Source organism: Neoarius graeffei, chromosome 12 (assembly GCF_027579695.1).
Source record: "Neoarius graeffei isolate fNeoGra1 chromosome 12, fNeoGra1.pri, whole genome shotgun sequence".
In the NCBI taxonomy this organism is placed as follows: domain Eukaryota; kingdom Metazoa; phylum Chordata; class Actinopteri; order Siluriformes; family Ariidae; genus Neoarius; species Neoarius graeffei.
Window position 1 is genome coordinate 49,728,865 of NC_083580.1, and position 24,250 is coordinate 49,753,114.

The 24,250-nt window shown below is 40.8% G+C and overlaps 2 protein-coding genes across 3 annotated transcripts in view; one reads left to right on the forward strand and one right to left on the reverse strand.

Annotated features, from left to right (window-relative positions):
* The first annotated feature begins 4,453 nt into the window (after window positions 1-4,453).
* On the forward strand, window positions 4,454-19,799 carry mrps18c (mitochondrial ribosomal protein S18C). The gene is made up of 6 exons (XM_060935968.1): window positions 4,454-4,607; window positions 12,490-12,545; window positions 12,619-12,702; window positions 12,788-12,845; window positions 12,925-12,984; window positions 19,661-19,799. Exons 1-6 carry the CDS (start codon window positions 4,535-4,537, stop codon window positions 19,735-19,737), a joined length of 408 nt encoding a protein of 135 aa, XP_060791951.1. The 5' UTR covers window positions 4,454-4,534; the 3' UTR covers window positions 19,738-19,799.
* abraxas1 (abraxas 1, BRCA1 A complex subunit) overlaps window positions 19,792-24,250 on the reverse strand; it is a 29,331-nt gene continuing 24,872 nt past the window's right edge. The window contains exons 9-10 of one of the 2 annotated variants that reach the window (XM_060935967.1): window positions 22,416-22,765; window positions 19,793-20,402 (exon numbers count right to left, since the gene is read on the reverse strand). In XM_060935967.1, the coding sequence (XP_060791950.1) occupies window positions 20,397-20,402; window positions 22,416-22,765 (356 nt within the window). In that variant the 3' untranslated portion in view covers window positions 19,793-20,396. Of the gene's footprint in view, window positions 22,766-24,250 lie in introns of both variants that reach the window. The other variant, XM_060935966.1, reaches the window with a different exon arrangement.

The following is a 24,250-nucleotide window of genomic DNA, read 5'->3' on the forward strand; positions in this document are numbered from 1 at the left end:
TGTGCCACCTTGGTTGTTTTGCTCCCCTACGGTGATCATGGAAACCAAAGAGATAGCTAAATCTGGAGGAGTGTATCAGAACGTAGAGCAATGTTTAGGAAGTAGGTACTATAATACAACCCCGATTCCAAAAAAGTTGGGACAAAGTACAAATTGTAAATAAAAATGGAATGCAATAATTTACAAATCTCAAAAACTGATATTGTATTCACAGTAGAACATAGACAACATATCAAATGTCGAAAGTGAGACATTTTGAAATTTCATGCCAAATATTGGCTCATTTAAAATTTCATGACAGCAACACATCTCAAAAAAGTTGGGACAGGGGCAATAAGAGGCTGGAAAAGTTAAAGGTACAAAAAAGGAACAGCTGGAGGACCAAATTGCAACTCATTAGGTCAATTGGCAATAGGTCATTAACATGACTGGGTATAAAAAGAGCATCTTGGAGTGGCAGCGGCTCTCAGAAGTAAAGATGGGAAGAGGATCACCAATCCCCCTAATTCTGCACCGACAAATAATGGAGCAATATCAGAAAGGAGTTCGACAGTGTAAAATTGCAAAGAGTTTGAACATATCATCTATAGTGCATAATATCATCAAAAGATTCAGAGAATCTGGAAGAATCTCTGTGCGTAAGGGTCAAGGCCGGAAAACCATACTGGGTGCCTGTGATCTTCGGGCCCTTAGACGGCACTGCGTCACATACAGGCATGCTTCTGTATTGGAAATCACAAAATGGGCTCAGGAATATTTCCAGAGAACATTATCTGTGAACACAATTCACCGTGCCATCCGCCGTTGCCAGCTAAAACTCTATAGTTCAAAGAAGAAGCCGTATCTAAACATGATCCAGAAGCGCAGATGTCTTATCTGGGCCAAGGCTCATTTAAAATGGACTGTGGCAAAGTGGAAAACTGTTCTGTGGTCAGACGAATCAAAATTTGAAGTTCTTTATGGAAATCAGGGACGCCGTGTCATTCGGACTAAAGAGGAGAAGGACGACCCGAGTTGTTATCAGTGCTCAGTTCAGAAGCCTGCATCTCTGATGGTATGTGGTTGCATTAGTGCGTGTGGCATGGGCAGCTTACACATCTGGAAAGACACCATCAATGCTGAAAGGTATATCCAGGTTCTAGAGCAACATATGCTCCCATCCAGACAACGTCTCTTTCAGGGAAGACCTTGCATTTTCCAACATGACAATGCCAAACCACATACTGCATCAATTACAGCATCATGGCTGCGTAGAAGAAGGGTCCGGGTACTGAACTGGCCAGCCTGCAGTCCAGATCTTTCACCTGTAGAAAACATTTGGCGCATCATAAAACGGAAGATACGACAAAAAAGACCTAGGACAGTTGAGCAACTAGAATCCTACATTAGACAAGAATGGGTTAACATTCCTATCCCTAAACTTGAGCAACTTGTCTCCTCAGTCCCCAGACGTTTACAGACTGTTGTAAAGAGAAAAGGGGATGTCTCACAGTGGTAAACATGGCCTTGTCCCAACTTTTTTGAGATGTGTTGTTGTCATGAATTTAAAATCACCTAATTTTTCTCTTTAAATGATACATTTTCTCAGTTTAAACATTTGATATGTCATCTATGTTCTATTCTGAATAAAATATGGAATTTTGAAACTTCCACATCATTGCATTCCTTTTTTATTTATAATTTGTACTTTGTCCCAACTTTTTTGGAATCGGAGTTGTACAACACAGGTTTATACAGATGCATCTAAAGATTCAGAGGGTAAAACAGGTATTGCAGTTTATATCCCTGATTACAAAATCTCTATTAAAAAGAGAACGTCAGATCATCTGTCCATATTTGCAGCTGAAATGATAGCCATTATTATTGCATTAAAGTGGATAGAAGAAGCTAGGCCCCCTAAATCAGTTATTTGTTCTGATTCTATTTCATCTCTCACATCCATTCAAAGTGGAGAATCATCATGCTGACAGGACTTATTGAATGAAATTAATAATATCTTATTTGCAATCAGTCAACAGGGAATATCAATCCAGTTTGTATGGGTTCCAGCCCATAAAGGAGTTGGTGGTAATAGCAGACAAGCTGGGAAAAGAGGCAACCAAAGAAGAGGAGGTTCAGTTAAATATTCCACTCAGTAGATCAGAAGTTAAGGTACTCATTAAACATAAAGTTAACATAATATGGCAAGCTGAATGGGATAAGGAGAAGAAAGGTAGACACTTATATAATATACAAAAAGATATCTCAAGTAGCAAATCTAACTCAAACAGACAGGAGGAGGTTTGGTTTACAAGACTGAGAATAGGCCATACTGGATTAAATAACAGCTTTTATTTTTTTCGCACTGCGGTTTCCATTAAATCCTGCGCTCTGATTGGCTGGCGAGCGGGTCCATATCCTACGATACGGAACCCAGTTATGGACCTCTGGCGACTCGCTCGTTCACAACAACAACAAACATAGTCGAATTTTTTGTCAACATTTATCTTTTTTTAATAAGATTTATTTATAAGATTATCAAAAATCTTATAAATTTTTGCCAGCATTTCTCAGGAAAATAGCATTAATTTTACAGCATGGATAGCGATAACGACAGTCTTCACAGAGAAAGCGAGTTTTACTACACTGAGGAAGAAGAAATAAAAGAAAACATTTCAGGAGAAAGCTAAAAACCTCTAACTTGCTAACGCCGAGCAAAAACATGACTGAATCCTGAATTATTCAATTTTGTATAAATAGGGGACTACATAGGCGGCAAAATGTAGTTTTTTTCCTGCCATGGAAGTGCACTTGTATACCGAGGAGAAAGCAATTTGCATTACAGCCGTGAATGAGGATTCAAAATAGCATTAATTTTTCAGCATGGATAGCGATGACGACAGTGTTCACAGTGAAAGCAAGTTTTACTACCCTGAGGAAGAAGAAATAAAATAAAACATTTCAAGAGAAGGGCGGCACGGTGGTGTAGTGGTTAGCGCTGTCGCCTCACAGCAAGAAGGTCTGGGTTCGAGCCCCGTGGCCGGCGAGGGCCTTTCTGTGTGGAGTTTGCATGTTCTCCCCGTGTCCTCGTGGGTTTCCTCCAGGTGCTCCGGTTTCCCCCACAGTCCAAAGACATGCAGGTTAGGTTAACTGGTGACTCTAAATTGACCGTAGGTGTGAATGTGAGTGTGAATGGTTGTCTGTGTCTATGTGTCAGCCCTGTGATGACCTGGTGACTTGTCTGGGGTGTACCCCGCCTTTCACCCGTAGTCAGCTGGGATAGGCTCCAGCTTGCCTGCGACCCTGTAGAACAGGATAAAGCGGCTAGAGATAATGAGATGAGAAATGAGATGAGATTTCAGGAGAAAGCTAAAAACCTCTAACTTGCTGACGCCAAGCAAAAAATGGCTGAATCCTGAATGACTCAATTTTGTATAAATAGGGGACTACATAGGAGGTAAAATGTAGTTTTTTTTCCTGCCATGGAAGTGCACTTGTATACCGAGGAGGAAGCAATTTGCATTACAGCCGTGAATGAGGATTCAAAATGGCGGCTCGGCTCGGTTTTCCCTTTCGGGCGCTCTCGTTTTCTGTTAGAATTTGGTAAAGAAAAAAATTAAATATATTATTATTTACCAGCTTAAGGCCGGTCTGTATGGTGAAATACCGTGACCTCGGCCTTGAATACTGACCTCGGCCCAGAGGGCCTCGCTCAGTACTTTCAAGACTTTGGTCACGGTATTTTACGATACGGACCTCCCAGCTGGTAAATAACACATATATATACGTTGTAAACAAACATCCATCTGGAAAATATGAACTTTGTGGAGTGAGAGAGGATGTAGATCATGTTCTTTTAAGGTGCTTAAAATTCTACAGACAAAGAGAAAAACTGAAGAGGGAAGTGAATGCAGTCAAGAAAGCCTTCTCTTTAGACAATTTATTAGGTGAGCCTAGATTAGAAAATATCACTTGTGCTATGATAACATTTATCAAAGAAACAAAATTAGCAAATCGGATTTAGTTTTTTTTTTTAAATTCAATTTTCTGTGAGGGGCGGCATGGTGGTGTAGTGGTTAGCGCTGTCGCCTCACAGCAAGAAGGTCCGGGTTCGAGCCCCGTGGCCGGCGAGGGCCTTTCTGTGCGGAGTTTGCATGTTCTCCCCGTGTCTGCGTGGGTTTCCTCCGGGTGCTCCGGTTTCCCCCACAGTCCAAAGACATGCAGGTTAGGTTAACTGGTGACTCTAAATTGACCGTAGGTGTGAATGTGAGTGTGAATGGTTGGCTGTGTCTATGTGTCAGCCCTGTGATGACCTGGCGACTTGTCCAGGGTGTACCCCGCCTTTCGCCCGTAGTCAGCTGGGATAGGCTCCAGCTTGCCTGCGACCCTGTAGAACAGGATAAAGCGGCTAGAGATAATGAGATGAGATGAGATGAATTTTCTGTGAAATGACAGCCATTTGATTGCACCTCAGTCCAGTAGATGGCGGTAATACATAAAACCTGACAGAAGAAGAAGAAGCATCATGGCGGCTCACTGATCCAACACTAGGAAGATGTTTGCCCTTTTAAATTCTCGAGTGTTTCAGACAGCCCTGTCAAAACATGGGATCATACCTAACTTGTCAGGTATTAAATATGATATTTATAATACTTTGCCACCTGAAAAGCTGCATTTATTCGTTTTTTTTCGGAATCCGTTAATTTAGCTCTCTGTCTTTCGTGGTAGTTCATGGCTGAGTCCTAAATGCTTTACTGTTCTGACAGAAGTCCACTACGTAGGACATGAAAAATAATGCTCTGTATATGTTAAGTAGTGCTCTATATAGTCAGTAGGTAGTCGTTTGGGATTGAGCCCTGCGACAGTTTAGGTGTTTGTTTAAATGTTATTGTTCTTGCTGTTAACACAGAACATCAGCACACGGCACTGAAATCCTCAAGGGGCTGAGAAGGAAAATGTTTATTTCATATTCTAAAGAAACATGGCTCACTCTTTTTTTTTCCCAAGACGTACTGAAAACCATTTTTAAATGACCATTTAATATTTTTCACCGCCTTAGGCCTTTAGCATGCGTATTAGAGTAGAGTGGGGGAAAAAGCCCCCCTTAAGGAAAATTCAGTTTTTCTCCAAGTTGAAATGAACCATGTGTTTAGTTTTAATCATAGTTTTTGACAACAGTGACATGAACAATAATGCCACCTAAAGTTTGCCTAAAGTTAATACTTTTTTTTTTTTTTTTTAACAAAAACAAACATTGTGCCAAGGGGGCCTCCCCCCCCCCCCCCCCAGTGGGGTAAAAGGCCCCCTGAGGTGGGGCAATAGGCCCCCTCACTCAAAAAAAGCTGTTTGGATAGCAAAAGTGATTGCTTAAGCCTATAATGTGAAAGAAACAAGAAAATATACCTGAATTAATGAATAGATGCATTATTTTATTATATTTCGCATTTTAATTTCAATTTTTTTTAATTTCAATTATTTTTAATATTAAGTTCAAATTACTTGCTTTACTCAACCAGGTAAGTGAGATGTTATTAAAAACTATGTATCTGCTGTTCAGAAATGTATGAAATACAGTAATTATGATAAAAGGAAACGATGCCCCCTGGGGGCCATTTACCCCGCCATTAAGGGGGCGTTTTACCCCACAGACTACACTTTTACAAAAAAGGGTCTTACTTTCAAAATGTGATTCAACTTTTTATACCTAATGTATTTTTTTTAACGTACTGACTTGTCTACTCATACCACATACACAGCTGTGATATCTGACGAAATAGCAGCTATTTAAATACAGTTGTACTCATCTCATCTCATTATCTCTAGCCGCTTTATCCTTCTACAGGGTTGCAGGCAAGCTGGAGCCTATCCCAGCTGACTACAGGCGAAAGGCGGGGTACACCCTGGACAAGTCGCCAGGTCATCACAGGGCTGACACATATGCCGCTTTTCCACTACAAACGCGGCTGAGCCGTGCCGTGCCGAGTCGAGCTGAGTCGAGCTGAGCGGGGCTATTGAAGTTGCATTTCGACTACAACCGCGCTGAACCGTGCTGGCTGGAAGTGGGTGGACACATTGGGTGGAGTTAGCGAAAGTGGGTGGACGTCACGTGATGTCGTTAAGCAGCGCAAACAGTGACATCAGTGACAGTGGCGGAACAAGTCAGAGCCGGGCCGGGGGCGGGGCAAATGACCGGGCATTTTATTAAAGCTTATCATAACATCATTTTAGGCTACAAAATGTCCGCAACTGCGGTGTTTACCAATTTCAACACTACCAGGTGCAACTATGTTATTTAGTACATCAAGTCCTTCAAACGAACATGTAACTCAGAAACAAAAAACATTAGGATACTGTACATGGCTCATAATAAAACATCAATAGCCTATACTGCGCACATTATTTGAAGGGCATACGAATGAGCGCTCAGAGGTTGCAACGGTGACAGGAAGAGTCAGAAATAAAAGGAGGGCGGTGCAAACCTCACTGAATGCACTGTGTTTACCAATTTCAACACTCCGGGGTGCAACTATGTTATTTTGTACATTAAGTCCTTCAAACGAACATGTAACTCAAACAAAAAAACATTCGGCGACATACTGTACATGGCTCATAATAAAACATCAATAGCCTACTGCGCGCATTATTTGAAGGGCATACGGCGAGCCTTGCGCTCCGCGAACTCGTCCACGATGCTCTGTATGTCACTGATTCAGTGAGCTTTTAAGCGGTAGTCTCACGACCCGAATAGTAAACAATAAACATGGAGGACATGGAGTCGTTAGTATTGCTGGTCTTGGTGCTGTGGCTTGTTGTCACCTACAACGCCACCAGATACTGGCAAGAGCGTATAGATGAGGCGAGGCGCATAAGGCTTCAGAAATTCTCGTAATTCATAATTCTTCTTCCGGGTTTGCGGTGTTTACAGATCCCAGCGCGCTCGCGGGGCGTGTGTGGGCATGTGAGGACACTCCTCCTCACCAATCAGTGCACAGGGGAGTGTCTGCTCACGCCCCCAGCCTCAGTCGGCACGGTTTGGCTCGCTTCAGCCCCACTCCAAAACGGTGCGAGTTTTAGGGGCTAAGCAGGGCTGAAACGAGCTGAGTCGTGCTGGTTTTTGGTAGTCGAAACGCGAGCCGTGTCGGGCTGAAGTGAGCTGAAGTGAGCTGAAAAAGGGTAGTGGAAAAGGGCCAATAGACACAGACAACCATTCACACTCACATTCACACCTACGGTCAATTTAGAGTCACCAGTTAACCTAACCTGCATGTCTTTGGACTGTGGGGGAAACCGGAGCACCCGGAGGAAACCCACGCGGACACGGGGAGAACATGCAAACTCCACACAGAAAGGCCCTCGCCGGCCCCGGGGCTCGAACCCAGGACCTTCTTGCTGTGAGGCGACAGCGCTAACCACTACACCACCGTGCCGCCCTACAGTTTTACTGATATCTGAAAATTATATCACTTACCATGAAATTTGATTTCTCTCCGCTGCGTTGCTGATATGCGATCCACAGTGGATATTTGTATATCCCCCTTGTCAAGCCAGTCCATAGCAACAATAGAAATGTAACTTTGCGCCATCTGGTGGTTATTTTGGGTAAAACAGGCCGGGGGCGTATTACCCCACGGGGGCGTATTACCCCACTCTACTCTAATTCATAAATCAAATATTAAATACAGGATATGAATCTTATTCAAATCCATCAACATTCCAGTATTGTACTACGCTTCTTACAAATAACTATATATTAAAAGAGTAATAAATAATAAGTCAGAGTGGAGGTCCCAGTACAGTTATATTTTAATTCACAAGTTTATACCACAGAAATTAAATCCCCTATACACTACTGTTCAAAAGTTTGGGGTCACCCAGACAATTTTGTGTTTTCCATGAAAAGTCACACTTTTATTTACCACCATAAGTTGTAAAATGAATAGAAAATATAGTCAAGACATTTTTCTGGCCATTTTGAGCATTTAATCAACCCCACAAATGTGATGCTCCAGAAACTCAATCTGCTCAAAGGAAGGTCAGTTTTATAGCTTCTCTAAAGAGCTCAACTGTTTTCAGCTGTGCTAACATGATTGTACAAGGGTTTTCTAATCATCCATTAGCCTTCTGAGGCAATGAGCAAACACATTGTACCATTAGAACACTGGAGTGAGAGTTGCTGGAAATGGGCCTCTATACACCTATGGAGATATTGCACCAAAAACCAGACATTTGCAGCTAGAATAGTCATTTACCACATTAGCAATGTATAGAGTGTATTTCTGATTAGTTTAAAGTGATCTTCATTGAAAAGAACAGTGCTTTTCTTTCAAAAATAAGGACATTTCAAAGTGACCCCAAACTTCTGAACGGTAGTGTACATACAAGTTTGTGTAGCGCTTTTAACAATAAACATTGTTGCAAAGCAGCTTGACAGAATTTGAACGACTTAAAACATGAGCTAATTTTATTTCTAATCTATCCCCAATGAGCAAGGAAAAACTCCCTCAGACAACATGAGGAAGAAACCTCGAGAGGAACCAGACTCAAAAGGGAACCCATCCTCATTTGGGCAACAACAGACAACATGACTATAACATTAACAGTTTTAACATGAAGTCAGTTTCGTTGATGTTATAACTCTTCACTGATGGAAACTTGAGTGCAAAACTGTTCATGACAACTGCAGTCCGAAAGTTAGCAAGTCAACTGTAGTCCTCAGCCATAAAAGCATTACTGTAAGGCCAGTATCTCACTGGGCTGCGACAGCCTGCGACTAGTTGGAGACACAACAATTACGATAAAATATGCAAATTAGTGACAATTTTCACTTGGAATCACACTGAATTGATATTCACATATTTTATCACAATTGTTGCGTCTCCAACTAGTCGCAGGCTGTTGCAGCCCAGTGAGATACTGGCTGAACTCGCACTTCCTGTCTCATGGAAACTGACTTGAGAAGGGTTTGTGACTGCTTTGTGACACCAGCAACGCATTTGCGGCTATTTTGAGAGAAATTTTGTTGCGCTAATTTTTTGAACATGTGCAAAATTTCAGCGACGAAGGAGCGACACTTTGTGACTCATGCAAGGAAATTGAGAAGGCCCGCGAATGTTTCAAGACACTTTTGAAACCCTCTCATGAATGATGTTCGCAGTTTGTCGCAAGCTGTCGCAGCCCAGTGAGATACTGGCTTAAATGTTCAGAGCGTCTTCAAAGCGTGACTTTCGACTGTCCATATGGGGCAGTCCTCTACAGGAGCGATGTGATGAGACTCCGACCAGACATAGGGCATCAGGATGGATCAGGCAGGTCCGAGGAGCAGAAGAGGTCAGCATCTCGATCTCAGGATTGACGTGTAACTCAGAGGGACAGATTGGGGAGGGGGGAGAGAGAAAACAGATTGGGCATACCTAACAATGTCACCTGAATAAGTAGGAACAGTATACATTTTGTGCCGAGTACAAGCAGGGACTCCAACAAAACTAACTATGACGGCATAATTAAAAGAATAAAATACACTGTTAAAAAAAAGTTACCCTTTGGATTTAAATATGCAAATACTTAAGAGCCTTTGATTGGATAATTACTGAAGTGAGGTAGGTTTCCTGATAACGTTGCCCTTTAGAGCTAAAGAGAGAGTTGAGAGACTATTCAGCGCATCTCCCATAACCCGGGACAGAACAGTACTGTCACGTATTTTCTTATATTTGCCTTTCGGGTTTTTATATGCTGTTCCATCCCGCAATACCATTTTTGTGACCTTTATTTGCATAATGTAGAATCTTACCTTTTTTGTTCCAGTTTCACAGAGACATCCGTCACGTTGACCATTTTATTAATCGGTACTTACATTAGTCATCCCGCCTTTATAGATTAACCTGTCACGTATGATAAAGTTAGAAGAAAAACAAAATATATTGTTTAGTTGTTTTATTGTCAAAACATATAATAATAATAATAATAATAATAATAATAATAATTTCAATTTATATAGCGCCTTTCACAGACCCAAGGACTTTTACACAGGAGTCACACACACACACACACACACACACACACAAAACAAACTAACAAACAAAAAAAACCAACAACCCTACACTAGGAAGAGTAGTGTGAGGTAAAGAGAAGTTTTCAGGTTAGCTTTGAAGGAAGAGTGAGTGAAACAGTCATGAAGCGATTGTGGTAATGAATTCCAAAGTTTAGGAGCAGCAACACTGATACCCCTTTTCCACCAAATCAGTTCCAGGGCTGGTTCAGAGCCGGTGCTGGTTCACAACTCGTTCAACTTGCGAGCCAGCTGAGAACCAGCTTGCTTTTCCATCGCTCGCGGTGCTAAGAGAAGACACGTCATTACGTCATTGTATACGTCATTACGTCGCTGTATACGTCAGTTACATTGCTACGTTTGCATAAACCTTGGTGCGAATATCGAAGCAAAAACAACGCGGAAGAAGCAGCAGCGGCAACAACAACAATAATAATAATAATAATAATAATGGCTGACTTCGCGTTTGTACAGCTGCTGCTTCTCGTCGCTTAAAAATGGCGATCTTTCGCGGTCTTGTTATTGTTCTCGGTCTTAACAACTCCGCCTCCCGCTGATGTAAGCGGTTCTTTCCTGTGGCCCAGCAGAGAGTTGGTGCTAGCCTGGAACCGGTTTTTCTGGCCCCAGAGCCAGTTCTTTGTCAGTGGAAACAGAAAACCCGGTTCCAAACTAAGCACTGGCCCCGAACCAGCCCTGGAACTGCTTTGGTGGAAAAGGGGCATGAATGATCTGCCACCCATAGATGCCAATTTAAAACGTGAGACAGTCAAAAGTCCAGAGACAGAAGATCTGAGGGAGCGGGAGGGACAGTACAAATGAATTAGCTTAACTATGATTTATTCGTCTATTTTACAATTTCTTGCCTCTTCCCCTACCCCGACCTTTTTGTTTCTTCAGCTGACATTGTATACACTTCAAGTTCTTATCTTTTTTGATCTGTGCTTCTGTTTTGTGACCCACGTTTTCACAATCAGTGTGAAACCACATTTTACATTCATTGCACATACAACCCCAATTCCAAAAAAGTTGGGACGCTGTGTAAACTGTAAATAAAAACAGAACGCGATAACTTGCAAATCACGGAAACCCGATATTTCATTGACAATAGTACAAAGACAACATATCAAATGTTGAAACTGAGAAATTTTATTGGTTTTTGAAAAATATAGGCTCATTTTGAATTTGATGTCAGGAACACGTTTCAGAAAAGTTGGGACAGGGGCATGAAAAGACTGAAAAAGTTGTGTAATGCTTAAAAAAAACCCAATTAATTTGTTTAATTGGCAACACGTCAGTCAGATGATTGGGTATAAAAAGAGCATCCCAGAGAGGCGGAGTCTCTCAGAAGTAAAGATGGGGAGGGGTTCACCGCTCTGTGAAAGACTGTGTGGGCAAATAGTGCAACAATTTAAGAATAACGTTCCTCAATGTAAAATTGTAAAGAATTTGTGGATCATCTATGGTCCAGAATATCATTAAAAGATTCAGAGAATCTGGAGAAATCTCTGTATGCAAGAGACAAGGCTGAAAACTGACATTGGATGCCTGTGATCTTCAGGCCCTCAGGCGGCACTGCATTAAAAGCAGACATGTGTCTGTAGTGGAAATCACTGTATGGGCTCAGGAACACTTCAGAAAACCATCGTCTGTGAAATAGCATGCCTAGATGGAAATGGAAAAAGATTGATGTTGCAAAATGTCGCCAACTTGTTCATTCCATGCCTAGAAGACTTGGTGCTGTCATTAAAAATCATGGAGGCCATACAAAGTACTAGATGTAGTAGTTATTGTTGTGGGGTGTACTCATTTTTGCACCACCGTAATTTGAGTAAAATTAAAAAATGTGTAATCTAAAGCCTCGGTCACAACCGGCCGTACGTGCTCCTACGGCCGGTCTACGTGCAAAAAACGCAAGAAACGCACGGAGGGCGCGCGTGTGACGTGCTGATTTTCGAGCTGTAGACTGGCCACAGAGGTTCTTTGTCATGTCAAACAAACTCTATGGGCGCTTATGGTTTTTTCAGGTTGCAAGACAAACTTACGGCTAACGTGCATCTTTCTCCACGAACAAAAAAAAAACGCAGCGATTTGGGAAACGCCAAAAATCGCACGGCCAAAAAATCGTATGTCCGGTTGTGACCTAGGCTTAAGTGATATTATTAACCTTACTTTCATGTTATAAGTTAAACAGAGGTTATATTAAACTTTGTCTTGTCAACATTATGGAAATTGTTTGTGTTCATTGAGATATTGTTTAAAATGTTACTTTTCAAAGGGGGTGCACTAATTTACGCTGAGCACTGTATATAATGTGTATGCAACTTTGATATAAATTAGCTTATATAGCTGCTGTGATGATTTTATCGATCACATTTATTGCCTCATTAATTAAATATGTAAAACTGGTTTCTGTAATTGTTATATGCAAATTATTATTGTGTTAAATTTACATTTCTAATTCACAGTGCAACGTCTCAGAAGTCTGTCCACAACCCAACAAGAGGACAAATTAAATGATATGGTAAGTAATCACTTTCTTTCTACATGTAAATAAATCAGCTGGATACAGCCATTAAGCATCTCTCTGCCTTCAGCCCATTAAAATGGAAAACCCATATAAACAACCGCAGAAGGGCTGCATTCTGTGTAACGTGTCGGTGGATTATAAAAACATCCAGGTGAGTCATCTGATGCGTAATCGAGAAACATTACCTTTATATTTCTGTGGGGTTAAATATAACCCAAGTAAACTCTTGTTTGCAGTTGTTGTCTCAGTTTATCTCTCCACACACGGGAAGAATATATGGCCGGCACATCACAGGTGAGCCGTTTCGACCACGTTCTGACTGTGTCTCTGTTTAATATTTGATGAAATAACAGGTTAATATTATCTCCTGCAGGTTTGTGCGGTCGCAAACAGAGGGAGGTGACCAAAGCGATCAAGAGAGCTCGCTCGATGGGTAACGCTGATCACAATCCCCTTTTATTTCTTTACATTCAGAAAAATGATACTTTGTTTTAGTCATTGAACATAAATTGTAAGCAATTTAAAGTTTTGGATCTAAATGATGTTTTTTTTTTTTTTTTTCCTCACTGCACATTAGGGTTGGGCGGTATCCAAATTTTGATACCTTTAAACCGTCTCTGTGTTTTCCCGGGGTATACGGTATTACCGAGAAAAAAAATAATATTTTGTTTCGGCCTACTGTGTAACGTGCGCCTATGCCTCAAATGTACTATTTAAAAGCAGCATAGCGAATTGTGTGCATTGTGGTTGGATTAAGCAGCAAAGCGAATTTTGTGCATTAAGTAGGGTTGCCACATCTGAGTTGTAAAAAACCGGGACACATCGGTCGGCGGTCGCGCCTGCGCGCACGTACGAGCGCGGGGGTTGAGGGCTGCGGACACGCACATCTACGATGCCTTATGCCTTATGTGAATGTTCACGTTTAAAAATAAAACAGTTCAACTGGTGCAGTTAGGCGTTTAGTTAAAATTCATTTTGTCTTCTTAACCCTTAAATGGGCACTACCACAAATATTATTACAAAAAATAAGTTCATATAGGAATGATCTTATTTGGACGCCAATTTTTTTTTAAACAAATATTTAATAGTAGGCTAACAGCCCCCTGAAGAGTCTCTCCTCCCATTCCGTTTCCAAATCAAAATAATACAAATATAATCAATATAATTTCTCTCAGTCTGCTTCGTTGTTGTTTTAGCCTTTTCTCTGGAGAACTGAACTTTAAAAGTTAGACTACCGTATCATACCAAATAGCCCTAATCCTTTGTTTTAATCACAAGAGAGAGGTGCTATGTTATTGGGACAACTGATTTATTCATTTCTCACGCCAGTGTTCAGGCATTCTTTTTTGATATATTTAATGATTTATTTAATGATTCATTTATTGATGAAATTGGCCCAGGCTTTAGAACCAGCCTTTATCAGAATCAGAACATAGGAAGTAGACAGCCAGCCTACTCGCGCACCGACCAAGGGAACTCTCACCTATTGTTTGGCATTACGGTATTCCAGTATCTTTGATTTCGCGCGGCCGCCGTTGTATTGACCACGATCACCTAGCAACGGCGACTGGCTGCGTGCGCAAACATTCGGTGAGGCCACACAAGCAGCTGCCTACAATATGCCCGCTTACGTGAAAACTATTAATATGTTAAGTGGCTGCGAGAAACATTAATGATTTGTGTTTATTTCAATGGGGGATAATGTGAGGAAGTAAAAAAACCGGGACAAAACGTGTCCCGGGAAGGTTATTCCATTTTCCTGGACATTTTCCATTTTCCACAAAAAACCGGGACAATCCCGGAAAAACCTGGACGTGTGGCAACACTAGCATTAAGAGATATTTCAAAGCATCACGCAACTCTTCCTTCATCTGTCAGACTCCAAAATGTCACGCAGGGTTGCCATGGTAACGACATAAACAACCCTGCACGCGATGAGAACTTCTTTAGGAAATTGATAGAATTAGTGAAAATACGATCACACAGTTATTCGGGACGATCTTCAATTTATTATTTTATATTATGACCTCATGTACTCCATATTTATTTAGATATTATATATTTTTTTTAAATGACGGTAATGAGACCGATACCGTTGGTACTTTTGGATACCTCGGGATACCTTCTTACCGTAATACCGCCCAACCCTACTGCACATTGAGAAACAAAAACCCGAGGCCATCCTTAAAAAAAAAAAATCCGTTTCCTGTCCACCGGGTGAGCAAAAAAATTTTCAGTCAGGAGGGAGGGATTTTTTTTTTTTTTTTATATATGGATGGATAAGAAATCACAATGCTGTGTTTGCTTTTTCTTTCAGTACTTTTTTATTACAAAAGCAGACATTTAATAAAATGACAGTTTAATCAACTGAAACTTGTACAAAAACTGTAAGTTAGCATTTTAAATGCTGACTGCAACATTTGCAAAACTTTTACAAAGGTACTTAAAATGTCCGACACACTGACTTTTTGTAGTTCTAAATCGAGCGTTAGGCCTAGTTTGGATGAAATTACACTATTAAACTGATCACTGAATGATTTGTTTTTCTGAATCTTTGCTATTTTGTTGTTCGCTAGAATACCATTTTGCGATTTCACACTTAAGCAAATGTTTGAAAACTCCGGATCTCCTTCCTTCATGGTGGCTGCCATTTTTTTGTGCCGCACGGCGCATGCGCAGAGCTGATTCAGTTCTATATTCTGCGCGGAATGCAGGGCTTTCCACAAGCACCGGCTGCCGCCATACAGCCGACTACACAATTAAGTCCAGCCGGCTACTTTAATGACTATTATTTTTGTAGCCCACAGGCTCTAAATATTAACTTTCGATTTTAATAAAATTAAATGTTTATCTAACGGACTGACAATAAATAATGTCAAACTGAACCGCACTCATTTAAGTTGTGATTCGCACTGTTTGTACCGATAATAACCACAAATTCCCCGCAGACTTCATTGATCAAGGGAGAGTAACTCATCCGCGGCCCCGACATGCGGTGTGTGTGTGCGTGCACTCGGCGGAGGCAGTAGTGTGTCGGGGCCGTCGGAGGCGACATCAGAGGGAACAGAAGCAGAGATAACGCTTATTTTGTCTCCGGTAAACCAGTCTTCTCTCGTTCAATTACGTGCTGGCATCAAAAGACACCGTTGGTTGTAAATGAAACCAAACTGAGTGGTTGGAGTGTATTTTCATACACAAATGGAGAAATGTTGGCTGAGTGTGTAATTGTGTAGCCCCACTGCAGACCGTTATCATTGTTAATTCATAGCATGCTCAGCTGCGTGAATGTGTCATGCACCGAAAATAAGAGATTTACAAGCCAGGAACGCCTCATGATGCAATACGCAAGAAAAGAAAGATGATTTACTGCCATTTTACTTTGTATTTGAGTAAAGTGAATAAATAAATGGCCTGTGGAAAATGCATTTAATCCTGGGAACTGCGTGCACAGGAGTTTATTTTGTGTTTACTCCCCCCGGCTGGCTACTTATTTGTCATGGCTGGCTAGTATGAGCCTTAGTGGAAAGCTCTGGGAATGCGTAAATGTCAAGTTCGATTTTAGATTTACGAACCCGAAAAAATGTCGAAAAACTGGCGTTAAAAAAGAAATTTCAACCGCACAAACGGCACTCACCCGGCCGGTGGACCGGAAACAGAACATTTTTTAATAATGGCCCGAGCCAAACAAACCTGGCATTCTAGTTTATTATTCACAAAACTGAGAGACATGACGGGAACAATCAGTGACGCATCATCGTTTCAGTGCACAATGATGTCACAACCTGATAACTGTCCTCATCTTTCCACAGCTCCAGTTCCTCTACTTTATGAATAACATAAAAACAGTTATTGGAATTCTTTCTTTTAAGAAAGGCAGCTCTGTGTTTGGGTTTCTGCTGTATAGCGTATAAAAGATGATGAATGATCTCCCTTTTCCACAAGTTGACACGCTTGCCTGGGGTCTTAATGAAACATCTGTGGTATGGTTTGGTCAAAATACCGCAAGGATTAAGCACCACAGCTTCGTTTTCACTCTGTCGAAACAGCAAATTTGAGTGTCTGTTCCTTTAAATGATAATGAGCCAGTGCTCGCAACACCCCCCCTCTTCTGTCAGGCAATCAGGTAGCACTTTCCTCATGAATATTTATTCACAAAGGCAGTTCTCAAGCCATGAGTGGAAATACCGAAAGTGAGTTTTTCCATAATGTCGTCCTTAAAGTTCTACTTTGAGATTTTACCAAAATTATGCAATTCGTTCAAACTTCAGTTATGTTTAGCTTTTCAATAAAACCTTTGTGTATTTTTTTTTTTAAATAAAAATTTGTATCACAAATGACTTTCCTAAAGCGAGGCACAGTCCTATCGACCCGAGACCATGCTCTTTCGAAGGGGGAGGCTTAGAGGGAGGTGCCTGTAAAATTTGGTTTTGTTGCAAGCTCCCCTGGCCGAGTTATTAATTTTTAAATCCGGCTGGATCATATTAAATCTTTAGGCACGGAGCAGTGCTTTCGCGGGGGTTTCATTCGCGAATCCCGGGCCGAGGTGCGGTCCTACCAACCCAAGACCGTGCTCTTTCCAAAAGGGAGACTTAGAGGGGAGGTCCCTGTAAAATTTGGCTTCACTGAGAGTTCCATTGGCTGAGTCATTAATTTTTAAAGCTGGCTGGATCATGTTAAATCTTCAGACGTGGAGCAGCGCTCTCACAGGGTCTTCGTTCACGAAGACCAGAATACCTGAAATATAAAATAATTGATAGTGCGTATGAAAAAGGCTTTGGATGAAATGGTCATTGGACGAGGTGTCCTGATCCCCTCGTCTCCTCTCTGTACTAAGCCTCAGTGTTTTCTCACCCTCTTTCTGAATCATAGATGGAATTCTAAAAAATCAGAACGGTCAACTTGAACTACAGTGGTGCTTGAAAGTTTGTGAACCCTTTAGAATTTTCTATATTTTTGCATAAATATGACCTAAAACATCATCAGATTTTCACACAAGTCCAAAAACTAGATAAAGAGAACCTAGATAAACAAATGAGATGAAAAAATATCATACGTGGTTATTTATTTATTGAGGAAAATGATCCAATATTACATATCTGTGAGTGGCAAAAGTATGTGAACCTTTGCTTTCAGTATCTGGTGTGACCCCCCCTTGTGCAGCAATAACTGCAACTAAACGTTTCCGGTAACTGTTGATCAGTCCTGCACACCGGCTTGGATGAAGATCAGGACTTTGACTTGGCCATTCCAGAACATTAACTTTATTCTTCTTTAACCATTCTTTGGTAGAACGACTTGGGTGCTTAGGGTCGTTGTCTTGCTGCATGACCCACCTTCTTTTGAGATTCATTTCATGGACAGAGATCCTGACATTTTCCTTTAGAATTTGCTGGTATAATTCAGAATTCATTGTTCCATCAATGATGGCAAGCCGTCCTGGCCCAGATGCAGCAAAACAGGCCCAAACTATGATACTACCACCACCATGTTTCACAGATGGGATAATGTTCTTATGCTGGAATGCAGTGTTTTCCTTTCTCCAAATATAACGCTTCTTATTTTAAACCAAAAAGTTCTATTTTGGTCTCATCAGTCCACAGAATGTTTTTCCAATAGCCTTCTGGCTTGTCCATGTGATCTTTAGCAAACTGCAGATGAGCAGCAATGTTCTTTTTGGAGAGCAGTGGCTTTCTCCTTGCAACCCTGCCATGCACACCATTGTTGTTCAGTGTTCACTTGATGGTGGACTCATGAACATTAACATTAGCCAGTGTGAGAGAGGCCTTCAGTTGCTTAGAAGTTACCCTGGGGTCCTTTGTGACTTCGCCAACTATTACACGCCTTGATCTTGGAGTGATGTTTGTTGGTCGACCACTCCTGGGGAGGGTAACAATGGTCTTGAATTTCCTCCATTTGTATCCAATCTGTCTGACTGTGGATTGGTGGAGTCCAAACTCTTTAGAGATGGTTTTGTAACCTTTTCCAGCCTGATGAGCATCAACAACACTTTTTCTGAGGTCCTCGGAAATCTCCTTTGTTCGTGCCATGATACACTTCCACAAATGTGTGTTGTGAAGATCAGACTTTTGATAGATCCCTGTTCTTTAAATAAAACAGGGTGCCCACTCACACCTGATTGTCATCCCATTGACTGAAAACCTTCAAATAAACTGCTAATCCTAGAGGTTCACATACTTTTGCCACTCACATGTCATATTGGATCATTTTCCTCAAATTTTTTTGTCTCATTTGTTTAACTGGGTTCTCTTTATCTACTTTTAGGACTCGTGTGAAGATCTGATCACGTTTTAGGTCATATATTTATGCAGAAATATAGAAAATTCTAAAGGGTTCACAAACTTTCAAGCACCACTGTAGTGTGCCAAATTTCATGCGTCTATCACAGTGAACAGTTTCTCACTTTAACAGCCTGACTATAATAAATAGCCAGTAATTAGACACGGGTGCACCTTGTCACATTACTTGCTGGTTCAGTCTGACTCCTCGCCGTTCATAGCTGACACTCAACCACACCCTTGCTGCCACACTTATTTAAACAATCAGGAGCGATCGTTTTTGTCTTACCATGATTTTACCTTCAAAATCAACAATGTACAGTTTATCACTTTCAAAACTCTTCTTCCTTTTCTTGTCCTGAGGCAATGGTGTTCTTGTACACTTCACTATCCTCCTCAGGTGTACGAGGTTCTAGACTTTTGTCGAACTGGATTACAGCGTTAAAACCACTGTTTTCAAACTCTGCGCCATCCAAAGGGGATTCACATTCAAAATTATCCGAGCGATCCGAAGAAAAACTTAAAGAAATCTCACTTTCTTTGCTGTGTAGCTCGAACAGAAAGTTGTGTATGACGTCACAGTTGAGTCTTACGGTTGCTACCGCTGACCCTTTTGACCAGGCACGCATATGCAAAACAAACATGCCGGACCGTGATGATCGTCACTTTCAACACTGATCACCAGAAACCCAAAGACAAAAAGCTGTGTCAGTTCCAGTTCAGTTCTTGTTCGTTAATGTTTGGTGGAAAAAGGAGTTAAGTTTGTATTTAACACAAAGTTCTCATTAAGTTTTTTTCTTATCCTTTTAACAGGTTTCATGTCAGTAACACTGAAAGATCCACAGTTTATCAAAGACCCCAACGTTTGTGGCATCAGACACCTGGAGTAGCAAGAAAACATGATGATTAGGCTTTATTACTGAACCAAATAAAAATCTGACTGTCAACCTGTTTTTTTTTTCCCCTCTCGTTTTATTTACTCATTGCAATATTAAAAGGCAAACAAAGTTTGGATTCCACAGTAGTACATTTTCATTTCATTCACAATTAACTTGATCAAATCTTGCATCATATTCTTCAGTTAAACATTTTGTAATCTATGAATGATTTAAAACTACATTGTCATCCAACACATGAATATTTAATTTAGTTGTAACAGCTGAAGATTAGTTCAGAATAGTGCATTCATTTTTGCCCACTCATTAGTATTAGTGTACAGATATGAATTTTAATTTGTCTCCATTTTGCTTTTTTTGCAATCCAGAATTCAGTTGTGAACTGTATAGGTGGCACCATGGTGTAAGTGGTTAGCATGGCCGCCTCACAGCAAGAAGATTCTGGGTTCGAGCCCAGCAGCCAGCAGGGGGCCTTTCTGTGCGGAGTTTGCATGTTCTCCCCGTGTCTGCGTGGATTTCCCCCACAGCCCAAAGACATGTGGTTAGGTTAATATGAGACGGCCTTGGGCTGAGGTGCCCTTGAGCAAGGCACCTAACTCCCAACTGCTCCCCGGGCGCTGTTAGCATGGCTGCCCACTGCACTGGGTGTGTTTTCACTGCTTCAGATGGGTTAAATGCAGAGAGGAATTTCACAAGCATGTGATGAATATTGTTCTTCTATATGCACATGTGCATTATTACACTTATAAATGGACAATTAGACAATTCCTTCATTATTAATCAGACAACATTTCATAACTGATGAACAGCTAGCAGTTTTATCTTTAATGAATTAAGGGCACATGCTGATTAAGTGGATGTTTAATTTATTCATACACTGGGCTTCATGTGAACAAGCTAAACAGGAATTTGAAAAATGGGTCTTAAAAAAAAGTAAAATCATTAAGAATTTACACAAACAGGATTCTTTAACAGTGGACACAAAGCAGATATTTTTGTATACATTTTAAATATAAAAAAAAGTATGCTACAACAGTCTTGTGGTCAGATGTTTACATACACAGACATGAATGTTATGGTGATATTGGGCTTTTCATTATTTCTTTGAACTGTTCTTTTGTGTGGCGGAATGACTGTACAACATATTTAAAAAACAAGACTTTGGTGCACAAGTTAGTTTATTTTGGGTTTTCTGAAATCGACAAAGGTTCTAAACTTTCCATACGCTCACTTAGGTTATTAATTCAGTGGTCCAAAATGTCTTAACTTGCCAAGGCCTCTTAACTTCCTGTTAGTGATGACTGTGCCAACATAAAAAGGGTTTTTGTTTGACAGCACCCACTGGAATGGCAGTACAACGAGGAAAGTCCAAGGAGCTCAGTGCAGATCTGAGAAAGAGGATCTTCGTTACAAAACTCAGGAAGGTCTCTTGGAGCAATTTTTAAATAACTGCAGGATTCAAACAACTGTATATAAATAGTTAGTGAGATGTGTAGCCACTTTGCTAGAAGATGACCCAAACTGGTTTGGATGGTCAGGAACCCCCAAGCCACAGGCCTACAATGAACTGGAAGCTGGAACACTGTCTTCAGTCAAGGGAGTTATACATCGTCATGGACTGAGAGGCTGCTGTCCAAGAAAGAAGCCCCTGCTCAATCAATACCTTCAAGCTTGAATAAAGTTTGCAGCTGACCACACTGACAAAAAAAAAAAAAAATTCCTCCAGAAGTAGTTATGGTCAGATGATACAAAGATTAAGTTGGTTGGACACAATGACTAGAGGTACAGCGTACCAAAAAAAAAACACCATAGTGGTGGTAGCATCTGGGGCCGTTTTGCTGTTAGTGGAACTGGTGCATTGCACAAAGTGGACGGAATAACGAAGAACCTCAGGATTCTTCAGCATAACCTTAAATAGTCAGCTAGACGGTTGACACTTGGACCCACTAAGCTTCAAACAAGTCCTGACCTCAATCCTATCGGTAAATATGTGGACTGGACTGTGCTTAAAAGTCAGGTCTGTGACAAGAAGCAGACTAATTTAACGCTACCAACTCTGTAGATAAGAGTGGTCAAATATCCAACCAGAATTCTGCCAGAAGCTTGTTGATGGCTACCAAAAGAGTGGTCAAGGTGAAACTAGCTCAGGGACGTTTAACCAAATATTAGCTGTGCTGTATGTATATTTTTGACTGTTTTGATTTCATAAAACTCAAATTAAAACTTGTGCACCAAATTCTTGGGTTTTTTTCCCCCTATTAAAAAGATATGTTGTACTATACAATCATTTTGCTACAGAAAAAGAAAAGTTCAAAGAAATTATTGATAGCCCAGTATTGCCATGACATTCATGTACCGGTATGTGTACGTAAACTTCAGACCACAACTGTACCTTGTTTTGAGAACATTCCCCAATGTTGAATGTAACTATAAAACAATAAAAAAATTTGGCATGTCATTCTTTAATAATTAACAACTGCAATGACTGGAAAACTGCAGTGGTATAAGAGGATAAAAACACTCATTGATGTGCTGTTATAGGAAAATGATCAAATGCAGGGTGGTAACAGTAGCTCTGCTTCATCAAACCACTCTGCTGGCTGCGTTTTATTCCTTGTCATCTAAAAAAGTCTTTAAAACACTGGGGAGTTGCTTTGGTTTGGGCTGCTCACCTCCACCTCCGTGTCGGACTCGCTTTCGGACGGCAGATCACTCGGCTCTTTGTCCACCTTCCTCTTTTTACCTTTCCGTGAGATGCCTGTGGACTGAAATTTCCCCTTCAGTGTGGAATCTGAGCTCATCTTCCTCTTCCTCGCTGTGTGACCACACTGCAGCAGCAGCAGTGGCAGTCTGGTGGGAACATCGACACCGTGGTCCTCAGCACAAGACATGTGCAGTACAGGGAAACCCTCGAGACTCAGAGTACGACTGCGTAATGGCGGAGTGTTGGGGAACAGTGCTTTCAGAGCCGCACAGAGCAGCACATTGTCCTCAGGTTTTTCAGGAGGAGAACTTTCTTTGGCTAAAACACAACCAGATGATTTACTGGAATTATAAAGTATATAATAATAATAATAATAATAATAATTCTATCCACGTTCACTGGATATGAGCAATCGCGCGCTCTGATTGGCTACTCTACTACTAGGCTATCAGCTCATATTACCATGAGTAGAGAAAAACAAAATGGCAGAGCACATCAAGTCAGATACATCACTTTATCAAGTATTTAAAAGAAACAGAAATAGCTAAATATAGGTTTGTTTTTTTGTCCCCCACCTTAAAGTGCATATCATGGGTAAATTCAGGAGCATGATCAATGTAATTCTCCTATTTTATATTAAACTTTGGTCAAATATCTGTCACATTTTGCACAATTTTTTTTTTACCTTGCGCAATACCAGAAAAATTCAGTTGAAAATCAAGCCATTTGAAGCGAATTGGTCCGACTCTGAAAAAACTTGGCATTTGGATTTCCCGGGAAACACTGATTTTCGTGACGTCGCGTGCGGGACGCCTCCTTCTGAATCCTACGTCAGCGCCGGTTTGTTTATGAGAAAACGACCTGGTGGTTTTCTGCAAATTTCTTCAACGTTATCACATAATTATTAAAATGGTTAACAGATGTATCGTAGGAGGGTGTAGCAACACCAATCGTGATGGGATTAGTACTCATCGTTTCCCAAAAGACCGGACAATGAGAGAGAAATAGGAGCGCTTGGTCTACACAGGCTGTGCACTGAAACCGTGCAAAGCTCGCGCAGCCTGCTGGCGCTTCCGCAGATAACGTCACGAATCTGGCTCCAGACTCCTTTGGGATTCTTCCAGATGTGTTTTGTTATTTTATTTTTTTCTGCTGTAGACAGATGGCCTTGTGCAAAATTACCCTTCTGGATGAATGTGTAAAGGGACATACTTTCATATAAAAAAAAAAACAAATTGGTCCAGAATATGCACTTTAAGTTCATTTGCCAACTGCCAAAAAATAAAATAAATAAAATAAAAAGACCCTGAAGAAAAAGAAAAATAGCAGAGCGTGTTGCTGAACCAACTGAGAACGAAATAAAAACTCTACTCGAAAACAAAACCTCCAAAAATACACACACAAAAAGGCAATAAAATATGGGATGAAAATATTTGATGTTAAGAGCATTTTTTATTTTTCAAGAATTATTATTAACAGTTTTCACAAATCGCTACTGTCATTTCGCCGGTTTGTTTACATTCATTCAAAGCGGAAATGATTTTGTCAGATGTTTTGTATAAAAGTTTTTCATTTATCGAATTTGCAAAAAATAAAAATGCTCCGTTTCTCAAAATCCAGCAAATGTGGATAGAATAAAACTGTTATTCCGCTCAATCTCGTCGTACATGACTTATAGCTGACTCAGCGCTACATGCCTCATCAGCCATCAGCTCATGTACGACTCGATTTCGTGGAATAACTGAATAATAACAATAATACAACCCCGATTCCAAAAAAGTTGGGACAAAGTACAAATTGTAA

Bases quoted from the DNA above. Each gene is read 5' to 3' on its own strand.
- mrps18c (XM_060935968.1), top strand. From the start codon at position 4,535: ATGTTTGCCCTTTTAAATTCTCGAGTGTTTCAGACAGCCCTGTCAAAA. The intron at 12,703-12,787 runs GTGAGTCATCTG...TCTTGTTTGCAG, and splicing joins TGGATTATAAAAACATCCAG to TTGTTGTCTCAGTTTATCTC. The intron at 12,985-19,660 runs GTAACGCTGATC...TCCTTTTAACAG, and splicing joins CAAGAGAGCTCGCTCGATGG to GTTTCATGTCAGTAACACTG.